Source organism: Schistocerca cancellata, chromosome 9 (genome assembly GCF_023864275.1).
Source record: "Schistocerca cancellata isolate TAMUIC-IGC-003103 chromosome 9, iqSchCanc2.1, whole genome shotgun sequence".
Classification (NCBI taxonomy): domain Eukaryota; kingdom Metazoa; phylum Arthropoda; class Insecta; order Orthoptera; family Acrididae; genus Schistocerca; species Schistocerca cancellata.
In genome coordinates this window covers 6037142-6051714 of record NC_064634.1, presented here as the reverse complement: position 1 = coordinate 6051714, position 14573 = coordinate 6037142, and the positions used below count along the sequence as shown (strand labels likewise).

Below are 14573 nucleotides of genomic sequence, written 5' to 3'. Positions count from 1 at the left end.
TCTATTCTTGGAGGCATATGTTCAGTCAGGTGCTGGAAGGTTTCTTGGGGAATGGCATCCCATTCTTCACGGAGTGCTGCAGTGAGGAGAGGTATCTATGTCAGTCAGTGAGACCTGGCACGAAGTCAGCATTCCAAAACATCCCAAAGGTCTTCTATAGGATTCGGGTCAGAACTCTGTGCAGGCCAGTCCATTACAGGGATGTTATTGTCGTGTAACCACTCTGCCGCAGGCCGTGCATTATGAACAGGTGCTCGATCATATTGTAAGATGCAGTCATGATCTCCGAATTTCTCTTCAACTGTGGGAAGCAAGAAGGTGCTTCAAACATCAATGTAGGCCTGTGCTGTGTTAGTGCCACACAAAACAACAAGGGGTGCAAGCCCCCTCCATGAAACACATGACCACACCATAACACCACTGCCTCCAAATTTTACTGTTGGCACTGCACACACTGGCAGATGACGTTCACCGGGCATTCATCTTATCCATACCCCACCATCAGATCGCCACATTGTGTACCGTGATTCATCACTCCACACAACATTTTTCCACTGTTCAGTTGTCCAATGTTTACGCTCCTTACACCAAGCGAGGCATCGTTTGGCATTTACCAGCGTGATGTGTGACTTATGAGCAGCTGCTCGACCACGAAATACAAGTTTTCTTATCTCCCGACTAACAGTCATAATGCTTCCAGTGGATCCTGATGCAGTTTGAAATTCCTGTGTGATGGTCTGGACAGATGTCTGCCTATTACACATTATGATCCTCTTCAACTGTCAGCAGTCTCTGTCAGTCAACAGACGAGGTCGGTCTGTACGCTTTTGGGCTGTACATGTCCCTTCAGTTTTCCACTTGACTATCACATCGGAAACAGCAGACCTAGCAGTGTTTAGGAGTGTGTAAATCTCTCGTTCATATGTATGACACAAGTGACATGCAATGACCTGACCACGTTTGTAGTCCGCGAGTTCCAAGGAGCACCCCATTCTGCTCTCTCACGAGGTCAAATGACTACTGAGGTCGCTGATATGGAGTACCTAGCAGTAGGTGGCAGCACAATGCACCTAATATGAAAAATGTTTGTTTTTGGGGGTGTCCAGATACTTTTGATCACATAGTGTATGTAGATGTATTGCCTCCCAAACTATATCGGCCAATTAAAGAATATTAATACCGTTAGGCTTACAGTTGGAGAAATATTGGAGAAAAGTCCATTTTATCCCGTAAATGAATTGTCTGATTATGTAAGGTAGACCCAAAAGTATGTTGCACCCAAAAGCAACAAGATAGAAATATCTGTCATTCAGTTTTGATAAAGGAAATTAGTCATAAACTGTAAAGAAGAACCTAAAACACTTGAAACATCATCTACATGTCATGCAGTAATCTGTTCTATGTACCAAAATGACAAGGCGTAAGTGTAATGATGCAACAAATGCCAATTGCAATATGTCAAATGGCTGAGTGAATGAATAAACAAAGAAGGAAACTATTTGTTTGAGATCTTAAGCTTTCCTTGCCCGTTAACTTTTTGTATTTCTCTTGGATGACCAGGCAGGTGTAGACGTTTATGGAAAACAATATTTTGACAGTGTACCTTGCCATGGTCTTCAGGTGATACTTATAAAATAAGTTCTATGCTACATTATATCTTCTATTATACTTTTATTGCTCCCCACCTCTTCCTCCACTACCTGACTGTATGCCATGGTGAGGAACGGTGAGGGGATGCAATTGCTGAATACAGGTGCACACTCTGGTGCCTCAGTGCTTCTGTCTCTCCCATCGGGCAAAGAAGTGATCCTCAGCTGATGATGTGTCTTCAGCTGGCTGAGTGCTGGGTCGTGCAGTATGCTGAGAACGAAACAACTACCTCTGTTGACAAGGACATTGGCCACTCGTATTTTAACAGCCTGCTTTAGAAACCAGTCCCAAAACAATGAGGTACGTCATAGCACTTTCATATGTTCATGTTTTATTGGGCTCCTGTTGCAGCTGCCATCTACATCCTCAGCATGAGGGTGTGTAATGTATGCTGGTACACAGGGTCCACATAATATTGTTTGAAAGAAGACTGACAAGGGAGCTCAGCCATCTCGAAGAGGTATTCAAGAAGAATGACTAGGGATAGAGACAAACCTTGCATACCTTCAGGTAGAAGGTTTAGGCCCAACAAATAAAACATGTCGAGGAGGATATATACCAAAAAGTATTGACAAGGATTGGCAATTGAAGTACTGGCAAATTACTGACCAAAATCGGCAAAATCTTAGCCCGACGTAACATTAAATGCGTTTTCTGCTTTCCTCCGAAAATGTGTGCACTATTGGGCACGTGGAAACATGACTGGGAGCACCATAAACTGGGATCTACCATATTCCGTGTAATTGCGGTAAGGTGTTCATAGGACATACTGTGTGGACAGTTGAAGAACTGGAGTGCAGGAGAGACACTGAACTCAGCCAACCCGTAAGATCTGCAGTGGTGTGATGCTGCATAGCTACAGGGGACTCAGTGAAATGTGAACAAACAGAAATACTCAGATAGACCTCATCATTTTGGAACTGTGTCCTAAAGGAGGCTGTCGAAATATGAGTGGCTGACAGCCTGATCATTAAAGACAGTGGCTTCGCTCTCAGTGAAGTGTGGGGGCCCAGCACTCAGGTAGCTCAAGACATCGCCCAAGAGCAACTTCCGTGCACAGTGGGGGTGGACCAGAGTTCGTGCCCGGCATATGGCCACTGTGTTTACCCCCACCACTTTACCTTACCTGGTGTGTAGAAAGGTAGGAGGTAAGAGATGGGGGTCAGTAATAATACAAAAGGAGGTACAATGTACCAAAGATGCCTATTTTACAGGTGTCATTTGAAATGAAGATGACGGCAATGCATGCTCTCGAAATATTGCGTTTCTTAAATGACTGCACATGGCGGCTTTACACTGGAGAGCAATACAAACAAGTAAACTTCTATTTTTTGCTGTTTGGTTAGCTTTTTTTCTTAGTAAATGATACTTTTATGTCATTTGTGGACCACTTTATCTTCATTTGGCAAACTTTTACTTTTACTTTTTTATTTTTGTTGTTGTTTTAATTATGTCATTCCCCTGTTTAGCAGATTAAATCTTTGATCAACTATCTTCTCTCTACATTTTTGCTCAGTTTTTTACTCTTACTGACAACTATTCTAGCTTAACTACATCCTCCTATTTCCTCGCAGTCTTGTCTGCTTTTTGGCTCTCTTTACAGTATAGTTATTGGCTGTGTCTTTTCTGTTATTTTCTGAGCATTGTCTCAGCATCCCATTTGTGCCTGTACAGCAGTCTCTCACCTTGTTCTAACCTTTTTCCTCATTCAGGTGTGTCAGTCTGAATCATCACTCAGTTTTTGGTAATCTCATGTTACCTTTTGTTTTAACGTTGCTTGATCTATCCCTGTCTCCTCCCCAATGAAGGAACTATTAGTTATGAAAGCTGTCATCCGGCTGCATGTCCAGACCACTTCCATTTCCTTTGTGTTACACCCATAATTAGATGTTCCACTCCAGCCTCTTCCCCAGTCCATTTATTTGTTGTCCTGTTTGTCCCACTAATTCCCAACATGCATTTCTTCATTTCTCATTCAGAAACCTTCAGTTTTTGAACGGTCTTTACATTAAAAGCATCCTCTCACTGTTCTAAGTTGAAACTAGTAACACATAGTGATTGTAAATTTTCCATTTCAGACACATTAGAATCTTCATTTGAAAACCCTGTGTGCCTTATCAAAAGCCCTTCAGACTGTGTTTATTCTTCTGTTTATTTCTTTTGCTATCCGTTAAGTCATTTTCAGTTGCCAAAAATACAAGACTCATTAACGGGTTCTGTGAGTTAGTTGTTAATCCGCAATAATTTTTTTCAGTGTGTATAATATAATTCATTTTACCCTTATTGTTGCTACTTTCAAGGTAGTACCTCTGTGTTCAATTTATATGTGTTCCTTAGTAATTCCTCCAGTCCAAGGATCTGAAACTTATTGTAGGACTGTTGCTCCACTTCCTAACCCCCCCCCCCCCTCCCCCCCACTATCCCTATGAAATGTAACAGAAGCTGTAGCAGTGAGGTGCACATATGTTACAGTACACTAATATTGTCTTGTTTTCTGGTGACTGTTAGCTTAAACATGGCCTGTACTGAACTGACAAATTTTCTCAAAAATGTTCCATTCCATAACATCTTTCACAATTTGCAAATGGTCTGTTTTGCTATTTACTGGGTGACGTTAATAAAAAAAAGGATCTTGTTTTACAGAGAGTAAAGTGTCAGGTCAAACTTTTTTTTGTGAAAAACAATAGTTTCCAGATTGGCTTAAGTTATTCCTTGTTGGGCATTCTGTAAAATATTTTGCAAGTTTATTTGTATAACAGAATGTACTTCTTTTTATCTTGTGGTCTACAGGCATAAGGTAGAGATATAATTAAAAACTTTCTTTCTATAACAATGAAAAACATATACTGTGTTAGCCATGTATAAACCATCATGAACTTTTGTGTTTCAGGTGTTTGTGCCATTCCTTTCACGTCCCTCAACAATGCGAGGCTGAGTTATGGGACAGATGAAGATGCAATTCTTGTATATAGTAGTACTTTATGAACTCCTATATTTTTGAAAAGAAAACACTGTCCCTTGTAAGTAATTTTCCCTCAGAGTGCCTTATGTCACCAGGAAACTAATGAGACTGATTTTATACTGAAAATTGCAGTTTATTGTTGTATATAAGATTGTATCATTTCTGCAATTGAGCTGAATGCATACATGCATAGTATAATTATTGAGTTCTGTGGCAAAACACAAGGATTTTAATAATTAAAAAATTGAGTGTGTGGAAGGAAAAGAGTGATTTTGAGTAATGGGTACAATTTTTTTTTTGTATGTAGATACTCCTTTAGTCATAGAAGAGATATTTTAGTGACCACAAACCAGATTAAGAGTGATTCTTATCACTTTATTTGATCTTTTATACTGTGTGGTTGATAGAAAGATGTAAATTTAATGTGGATTTCCGAAATCATGTGATTCAAATACTGGACAATTCCTTAATCATTGAGCACGGTGTTTTTCCTACGATGTTGCAGATGTGTGTAAGTGTGCTGGCATGCCTTGTCCACATTGATGTAGATATGTACTCCTCCTCCCCCCCTCCCACCACCCTCCTCTTGTTTGATCAATCCCGAAGTGCAGTGGACATGTTTACAGGGAATTGCAGTCAGGTACCTGCAAGCTGTGAGTTTGTTAATGTGCACAGCTGGAATTCTGTTCAAATCTACCAGTTGCTGTTCAGAGTTCATCTTTGCTTGTTTTGAGTGTTTATACCTAGATGTGCAACTGCATCCAGCATCTGCAAACCATTGTGAAGTGATTGGCAGAAGGTGCTTCACATGTACCACATATTAGGGTTTCACCTGTTCCGTTAATATACGGAGTGTAAAATGAATGAGTGCTTAAATGTCTCTATGCCACTGTAATTAATCTAATGTTGTCTTTGCAATACCCAAAGGGGTGCTACAAAGGGGTATTAGTGTATTCCCCAATTTTTCACTTCACAGTGGTTTTTAGCGGAAGAAGAATATATTTTTTGAAGGTGAGCACCCCACAGCTTGAAAAATTTTTAAAATGTCATAGTTCACTGCTAGGAGCTCCATGTCACAACTTGTTGTAGGTCGCAGTCCATCATGAGATATCCTGTACACCAAAGGGGAGAACATTTGAAATGTATTTTATATTTAACTGTCAACATAACAATGTCACGTGTTGTATTTTTATTTTCAGTGCCTGATGTCGGAGTTTACGCTAATTGGCACCATAGGTTCTATATTGCCATATAATCTGTTTTAAATGTCATATGTGAGTGTGTGACATCTTATTGTATGAATTTTTTGTGAGCATATGCAACAGATAGTGTTATATTGATAGTTAGAGATGACATGCATTTAGTGTTTTCTCTCCTTTGGTGTACAGGATACAATATTTACTGTCAGCTCATGGCAGTGATCTAAGGTAGTTCTTAAATTGTAAGAAGGCATTTTCAAGAAAGCTGGCACCTGTGTTCGAGAGTCTCCCAGCTCAGGTTTTCCAGCATTTGTGCCTGTGCTACTCTCATTCGGCTTCCACACACACGAGTAATGTTCTGAGACGGGTCACGTGAGTGTTTTATAAGCAGCCTCCTTTGTAGACTGTCTTCATTTTTTCTCACTATACTATCAGTGAATCGAAGTCCGCCACCTACTCTCACTACAACTGAGCCCATGTCGTCATTCCATTTCATATTCTCACAAATAGTCAAACCCAAAGTGCCCCTTACCTGCCTGTTGTCTGTGCTCACATGGTGTGGCATAGAGCCCCAGTTGCTGTCATCGCCGTGATCTGCGTGCACTCACGCTGAGTGGTACACAAGACGAATTACGTGTCACACTGCTGTGCAGATTTATTTGGAAACATTTATTGGCGAACTCAGATTAATCCACTGCACAGTGTCCGTACTGCACCAGTTGGTAAGGGTCACCAGCCCTGCTTTGACCTTTGAGTCAGGATTAAATTTCTGGCTACTGAAATGCTGTAGCTAACTATTCTCATGAATGTTCCAATATCCTGTAACTGAACAAGAACATGTACACCACTAACACTTTGTACACAACCTGTAACTGGACTTTAACAGCTTTTGCCAGTAATCTCCACAACACTAAAACAAGAAAGTATTTCACATTTGATAGGGAGCTTGCCCCACAAAAACACCACACTAAAATTTGCACAGAAATAAGTACAATTTATTGACTGCTAGTAAACCTGGCCAATTCTGTCGCATGCCTCTGACACCTCCTCCAGCGAACTAGTGGTTTCACAGTCTGCTGTGAGGCGTTTTTATACCACACACGTCGACAGTCACCCAAAATGCAACACTCACTGAGAATAGCGGGAAAGTGCCCGAGCAGAATTACACACCGCCTTATAGCAATGCATGTTTCGATGCTTCGTGGGCTCTCCATACGGCAAACATAACATCATCAGCCAGGGTGGGGCACTTAACTCCCAATTTCCAAAATGATAACCACTTACACGAGCTGCACCCAAAAGGGCCCACAACTCGTCACCATGTGGTATGCCGACTGACTCACCAACTTCACTGTCTCCGACTGCTGTGCAGAATTATTTAACATTTAATCCTTTTGGCCAGTCAAGAACAGAGTGTAGGGATCTTCATTGGTCATTTCCTGCTCCCACTGACATAGTTTCTGTAAAATGCTGTCTCCTGGTAGGACTTTTAGAAGTTTTGTCTCAATGGGTGTCAGAAAACACTGGCTGCCACAGGAAAATTAGTCTTTCTCGAGATTGATCCCTTATGTCCAGACCACTACCCATTAGGAGATTCACAGAAGGCCACTCCGACATCACCAGGCTGAACAAAGCCCCAGACCTTCCCTCAGTGACTGGTCATTGGCCATGGCATCCACAGTAGTGAATGGGAGAAGTGCATGTGTGGCAAGCACATGCAGTATTACACATGATTCGTTGAATTTTGGTCGCAAAAGATACTACTATTCTGCTTTCATAAAGTGACCAATCAAACAATTTTCAATGTTTGAAGTAAACTGCCAATCTTTCCACCACTGTGAAATGTCATTAACATCTGAGTAAATATTTCTGCAACTTTCTTCATCATACATGATGACATCATCTGCAAAAGGTGTGGGGATCTAACTCTGCCTTTGGGATCTACTACTCAGATACTGTTTGTAAATAGCATTAATGACCGTGAGCGTATCAGACTCCTGACACCAGTATTACAATGAACATTTTGTAAGCATACATAGTGGGAGTACTTTGGTGTACACAGTTTTGAAATTGAAATTGGAGGGAAAAAAACTGGAAGGTTGACATAGGTATGGTCGGTGATTGAACATCCTCCAGGATTGTATTTATGTAATAACCATTTCACATATCAGTAGAAAAGTTTTCATAGTGAAGCAAGTTTATATATTCATTTCAATGCAATAACTAATGTTGTTTCATTATGACTGGTTAAAATAATGATTTAAAAAAAAGGCAGCTTCACTGAAATCACTTTAATTGATGAAAGTCAAAAAAGTTCAAAAAAATCATTTAGAACTATGCTTTAAAAAGTTTTGGAGGTTTACGGTTAATAATCTGTGCCGATAAACATCTTCGTTCATCATCTCGATACATCACATATGTTGGGCTGCATGTTTTCTTCTGGACACAACCACCACATGCAGCTATATTCAGAGCACAGTGACACACTCATTGCTAGCAATAGACTGTGATTGCTTGACTCTTCCAACAACAAACAAGTCATTAGCATACCCAGGACATTTCTCTTTCGAACATTATTGTCAATGTTTGCATACAGATTATTTTTTTACTACGTATTCTTCTGTGTGCATATTATTTAGGCCTTTAAGAAAACATATCATAAAAACAATAAAAAATAAAATTACAACTTTGCAGTGACAAAATAAAAGCATTTATACAAGTTGTTCCCCAACTTATGTTTACAGTAAAGTGACATTTATATTGAGATATTTCAAAATGAATTATTTCAGAACTTCACAAACAAAACAAAGGAAATTGTATTATTTACTAACATCTTGGATTTATGGGCATTTTGAATGTGTGTTAACGTTTTGTGTCATTACAGGGTCACTAATAATATTGTCTGACAGGTCAAAAATATATAACATAAACAGCAACAGTTCCTACACAATTTCCTGGGGAATGCCTGAATTTACTTTTATCTCTACCAGTGATGCTCTTATAAGAGACATGCTGCATCCTCTCTACCGAGAAATAGTCAATCCAGCCACAAATTTGATTTGATTGCCCATAGGGCCGTACTTTTGTTAATACCGTATTTATTCGAATCTAAGCCGCACTTTTTTTCCGGTTTTTGTAATCCACAAAACCGCCTGTGGCTTAGAATCGAGTGCAAAGTAAGCGGAAGTTATGAAAAATGTTAGTGGGTGTCGCCACAACTAACTTCTGCCGTCAAATATGTGTAGCGCTACACAGGCATGCTTTGCAGGCACAAAGATAAATACTGGCGCCAAAACCTCTGCGTCAGTAAATAAATTTAAAAAAAGGTTGAAGACGAGCTTTTTTCTCCGCCCCAAGTTTCGACCACTGCATTTACATACATTATCCAACGAAGTAAATACAAATTCCGTGTTGTTCATCTTCAAACGTAGCGGCATTTCATTGTACTACGAAAATCCGACTGGCAAGATTTTTTGGGATGTTTGTCAATATGGCCAACTCTACGTTCTGAATTTTTTCCTACCTGTGAGAACAGATGGTTGCTAATAGGAACTTTTATGAATTGTGAATCATATGCAGTATTCTCTTCACCATAAGGATAATACGAATATAAACATTCTGCCATGTATTCTTTCGTGTTTGCTGCTATCTCGTTTAAATCCTGTCTGCCTAATAAACTACGAAACTAGAGTGAGACAACAGCAAACGTGGAAGACTATACATATCATGTTTATATTTGTATTATTCTTATGCCTAATAGTGATATAGTCAGAAATGAAGCACGGCAATTGTTTAGATTTTTAAATCTAAGATGACTGTGCAGAATGTAATGTACTAAAGAGGCGTCTGCAAAGGTTTTCAAACGGAGAAAAATGTTCGTTAAACTCTTGTTTAGAACTCTTCTATCATACGCAGTCTATTATTTGGTTCTTGTTGACCATTATCAAAGAAAGCAGCAGTGTAAGTAACAACAAATAGCAATCTCTTGCCAGTGTCTCGCTAATGAGACGATTCCCCTTTATTTATTTATTTAAAAAAAAAAAAAAGCGGCGGTAGCGTGCACAGAAGCAAGCCATACCGCGAGCGGCGACAGGCTGTAAACACTCATTATCAGAATGCGACAAACAATGCATAACACAATATAGTAATGCATTTTCAGCTTAGAGTGATGTAAACACCTATAACAAAGAGAACGGCACTTATAAGATCAAAGAAAAATAAGCAATGAATTCAAACCAGACGAAGCACGTGAAAAAGGAAGGGTACCCATATAAATACGGACGGAGTGCCTGACGCATAGCAATGGCTACATGGTAAAGCTGAACTGCTAAGCTTACGACTCGAACCAAACTACTGTAGCTGTATCGTCATTCATTCGACCTAAATTCTGTCTCATATTACAATGGACCAACTTTGTTTCGATTTGGAGGTGCGGCCTAAAACTTTTCTCTCCCCTTGAATTTCGAGTCTCAGATTTCAAGTGCGGCTTAGATTCGGGAAAATTTTTTTTTCCTTGATTTCGAGTCTCATTTTTTAGGTGTGGCTTAGATTCGGGTGCAGCTTAGATTCGAGGTAATACGGTAACCATTGCCTCAGTACCGAGTCAAATGCTTTTCGGAAATTGAGAAATACTGTCTCTACCTGGTTACCTCAACCCACAACTTTTAGGATGTCGTCTGAGAAAAATGTAAGTTGAACAATGGGAAGTCCAGCTCGGAATATCAATATTATGAAAAGGATGGATTGCTACTCACTGTAAAGGTGACACATCGAGTTGCAGGCAGGCGTGCTGAAAAGACTGCTACGCACTGAGCTTTCGGTCAGAGCCTTCTTCTGAAGGGAAAGACACACACATTCATGCGAGCAAGTGCACCACACACACACGTGACCCCTACTTTCAGCTGCTCTGGCCAGAATCCAGCTCTGTTGTGAAGCAGCAGTATGGAATGGGGTGGGGAAGGTAGAGGGGTAGCAGGGTACAGTTGGCGGATGGGAAGTCAGCCCAGCCTGGCCGAGCATACAGGGACTAGATGATGGCAGGACAAGACTGCCAGGGGCACAGCATTGTGAGATTGTGGGAGAGGGAGGGATTGAGGTATGGGGAGTGGAAAAGGAAAAGAGCAGGGAAGGGAAAAAGACTGGTGGGTGTGTTGACAGAGAGCGGCACACTCTGAGGGTGAGGGGACATGAATTAGAAGGAGGGGGTGGAAACTAATGGGCAGAGCGTGTAGGGACAGTAAGTTACCGTAGGTCGAGGCTGGGATTATTTCGGGAGCAGAGAATGCATTTTAAGGATAACTCGCAGCTGCACAGCAGAAAAGCTGATGGCGGAGGGGAGACTCCAGATGGCCCATGTTGTGAAGCAGCCATTGAACTGGAGAATGTGATGTTCAGCTGCATGTTGTCCCATAGGGTGGTCCACTGTGCTCTTGGTCACAATTTGGTGGTGGCCATTCATCCTAGTGGACAGCTGGCTGGTGGTCATACCAATATGAAAAAAACTGTGCAATGATCGGAGCAGAGGCAGTGTATTACATAGCTGCAAATTGGGTTTTGCATGGCCAGTGTCTTTGGAATACATGCTGGTTGACACTAAGGAAGTCATTCTGTTTGAGATGCCTAATTATATTTGAGCTCAGATTAGTAATCATTGTTTTTAATTTTCACCCAGTGTTATACAACATTTTTAAATTCCTCATCTCACTGGAAATCAGTGATCATTTCAGCAATTGTTGTCTCTGTCTAGGTATGCATGAATTATCACTTCAAATAAAATAGTTCTTCCACATACAGTTAGCAAGAGCTGTTGTTCACTTTTGTTATTGTGCATGGGCAATTCGTTTACCCATAATTCATATACATTAATATTTGCTACTAACTACTACATTTGGAGTCCTGATATCTACAGATAACATAGTTTTCTGCAATATACAAGTTCTTAACGAACAGTTAACAGTCGACAATACCACTTTGCAACTACAGTGAAACAGACAAGCAAAGCAAGAAAATGTGAAATGGCTGATAATATTGTCCAAAGGGAAATGTAACATTAGAGCATGCTTAAGTGGATGTGTGGTTGAGAATGAAATTGTTTTCATCTATTTACGTACACATGTGATAACACAACTACAGGGCTCCAGACTTGTCTGACTAATAATTCAGTTATTTAGAGATCTATTTTTGTATTTTGAATAGGAATTTAATCACAGTAAATGAAATAGTTTGATTTTTCTCCATATATGATCACAAGCTTGCTAGAATCAGTGCAGTCAGGATACACTAAGAGGAAAGATGTAGGATTTGAGGAACTTCATTGCGTTATTTCTATTTCTTCTCATCTTTCCAAGGATGAAAGCTAGTTTTGAAAACTGGGATAGTGTCATGTACATTTATAAATGCATAGCAACATTACTGAATATTTCACTTCCTGAAGATAAGAATTAGCTATCAATACTGTTTCATAATTTTATAGAATGATCTCTATGCAGATAAACTTCTTTTGATAAATGAATCCGTTTTTGAACATTCCAAAACAAGAAGAAAATGCTTTTTTTGAGCTCGTATTAGGACATGAAGCACAGGCTCATATAAGGACAAGTGTCATGCAGGTACTGATCTTGTGTAAAGGGTGACTGTTTTAGTAAAAAACATTACACTTTAAGTACTTGAAACACAGTTGTAAGAGAGTGTTGGTGTAGGTTTCATTGTCACAGACACACTTTTATGCTCTTTATATTGCCACTGAACAAGTCTACTTAAACTTGAGCTGGGGCACACCAAAAAGAAAGAGATAAGTAACTTATATATAGATGTATTAAGGCATGGTAACTTCTGTGACATATGGCTTCCATTGGAGTTTGTGGTCAATGTGGAATCAAAGATATTTTACTACTGGCTTTAATGGTAATTTATGGCATGATTTTAACTGTAAGATTTATTTTTATTTTTTGAATGTTAAAGGAACATTTAAATGTGTAATTGCTCTATGACGTCTTTTCTTACAAGGGACAGCTTCCATGCTTGATGCAGATATGTCAACACAGCAATGTTTTTGTTGTGTTTCTCCTTCTTGCATACTAATATAAGTCAGATGCCAACATCATCTGTAGAGTAGTTCTGTTTATATAAGTCTTTAAAGTACCTGCTCGGATAGCCGAGCTCATTAAAATGTCTGCTTCTGGGACAAGGGGCGGTGAGCTTCGTGGACAGTGTGCTGGTCAGCCTGTGTGTTTTTTTTAGGCAGTTTCCCACATCCCACTAGATGTGTATCGGGCTGGTGCACAAATCCCGCCTCAGTTACATGATGCACAAACACTTTGACAAATGATGTCACATTTGACCAAGCAATTACACTAGATGGAAACAGAAGAGGTAGGTGTGTGTGTGTGTGTGTGTGTGTGTGTGTGTCAGAGGGGGGGGGGGGGGAGGAGGGGGGTCGCTACAGTAGCATTAAAATGCATTTGGGGTTGGTCTCCCTACTGTAATAATAGCCTGTGTATGTATACTGTTGGTTGTCTGCAAAATTGGAAAATGCCTGTACCAATCTCAATCAGGCTCTGGCTGGATTAAAACTTATTAAAGTAGTTCAGTTCTGTGTGTTTCATTCAAGCAAATAAACTGGAATACCATGCCACTAAAATATTTATGTTATGTACAATTAATCGACAATCAAAATTAATATAGATTTGCAGATATGGTTTCAGATATGGAATGACAAAATTCAAACACGGCTGTACTTTTCTCGCAAATAATCCACACAAAGTATGTCCCTAAACAACAAACATAGATGAAAGCAACAATGTGCTCAATATGGTGTCGGATGGCTGATGATTAGAGGTATATGGAAAAGCTGACACTGTAGACATATTAGAAGCAAGGTCATACTTAATTTTACATGGATTACTAATTATGAGCGGGCCACTGTGGCCGAGAGGCTCTAGGCACTTCTGTCTGGAACCGTGTGACTCCTATGGTCACAGGTTCGAATCCTGCCTTGGGCAGGGATGTGTGTGATGCCCTCAGGTTAGTTAGGTTTAAGTAGTTCTAAGTTCTAGGGGACTGATGAGCTCAGATGTTAAGTCCCATAGTGCTCAGAGCCATTTGAACTAATTATGACAGATTAATGAATGCTCATCATAAAAAGTTTGGAAATGCATCATTTGGACCACTCTGAAAAGAATGAAGCTGATTTTGTGTGCAGACTTTTTACTGTGTATGAGACTAGAATCTGGAACTTAACATTTAAGAAGAAAAAATACCTGCACTGCAAAGAAAGTAAACATTTAACCTCAGCACTGCCCCTGGTGTTGATCCAGCATTGTTATTGCTATTTGAGATCCAGTCCTCAGTTCACATTTGGGATGTTCTTCTTTGGACGTATGTCCTGAGGAGATGGACGTGTGACACATGGACCTCCTGGTCAAACAGTTGGAAGAGAAAGCTGTTGTCCAATAAACCGTTTAAAGCACTGGAAGCATTTGGGAAGACAGTAAAAAAAAGATTTCCCAGTACTCCTTTGCATCCGGCTCCTCCTCCACCAGCCTCAGAAGTTGAGGAGTATTGGAGTGTCCTCATCAGAACCTGATCTGCTATTTGAGGATGATGTATTCTACTTGCAGTGGTACAGCAGTCTCTGTGAGTGCTGTTGTGAGGTTGCTGGCTGGATGATTAATTACCATACTCGTAAATGGGACAGAAAAAACTGGAGCTTTTTTAATGTGCCCACAAAGCAAGTTTGTGTATGGGGTGCCGTGTACAAAGCA

At 40.1% G+C, this 14573-nt stretch overlaps 1 protein-coding gene across 2 annotated transcripts in view; it reads left to right on the top strand.

Moving 5' to 3' along the window:
- The window catches only part of LOC126101109 (protein GUCD1), a 44303-nt gene extending 39236 nt beyond the window's left edge, over window positions 1-5067 (top strand). The window contains exon 6 of one of the 2 annotated variants that reach the window (XM_049911785.1): window positions 4541-5067. In XM_049911785.1, coding sequence (XP_049767742.1) covers window positions 4541-4635 — 95 coding nt within the window. In that variant the 3' untranslated portion in view covers window positions 4636-5067. The remainder of the gene's footprint in view (window positions 1-4540) is intronic. The other variant, XM_049911784.1, reaches the window with a different exon arrangement.
- The last annotated feature ends 9506 nt before the right edge of the window (window positions 5068-14573 follow it).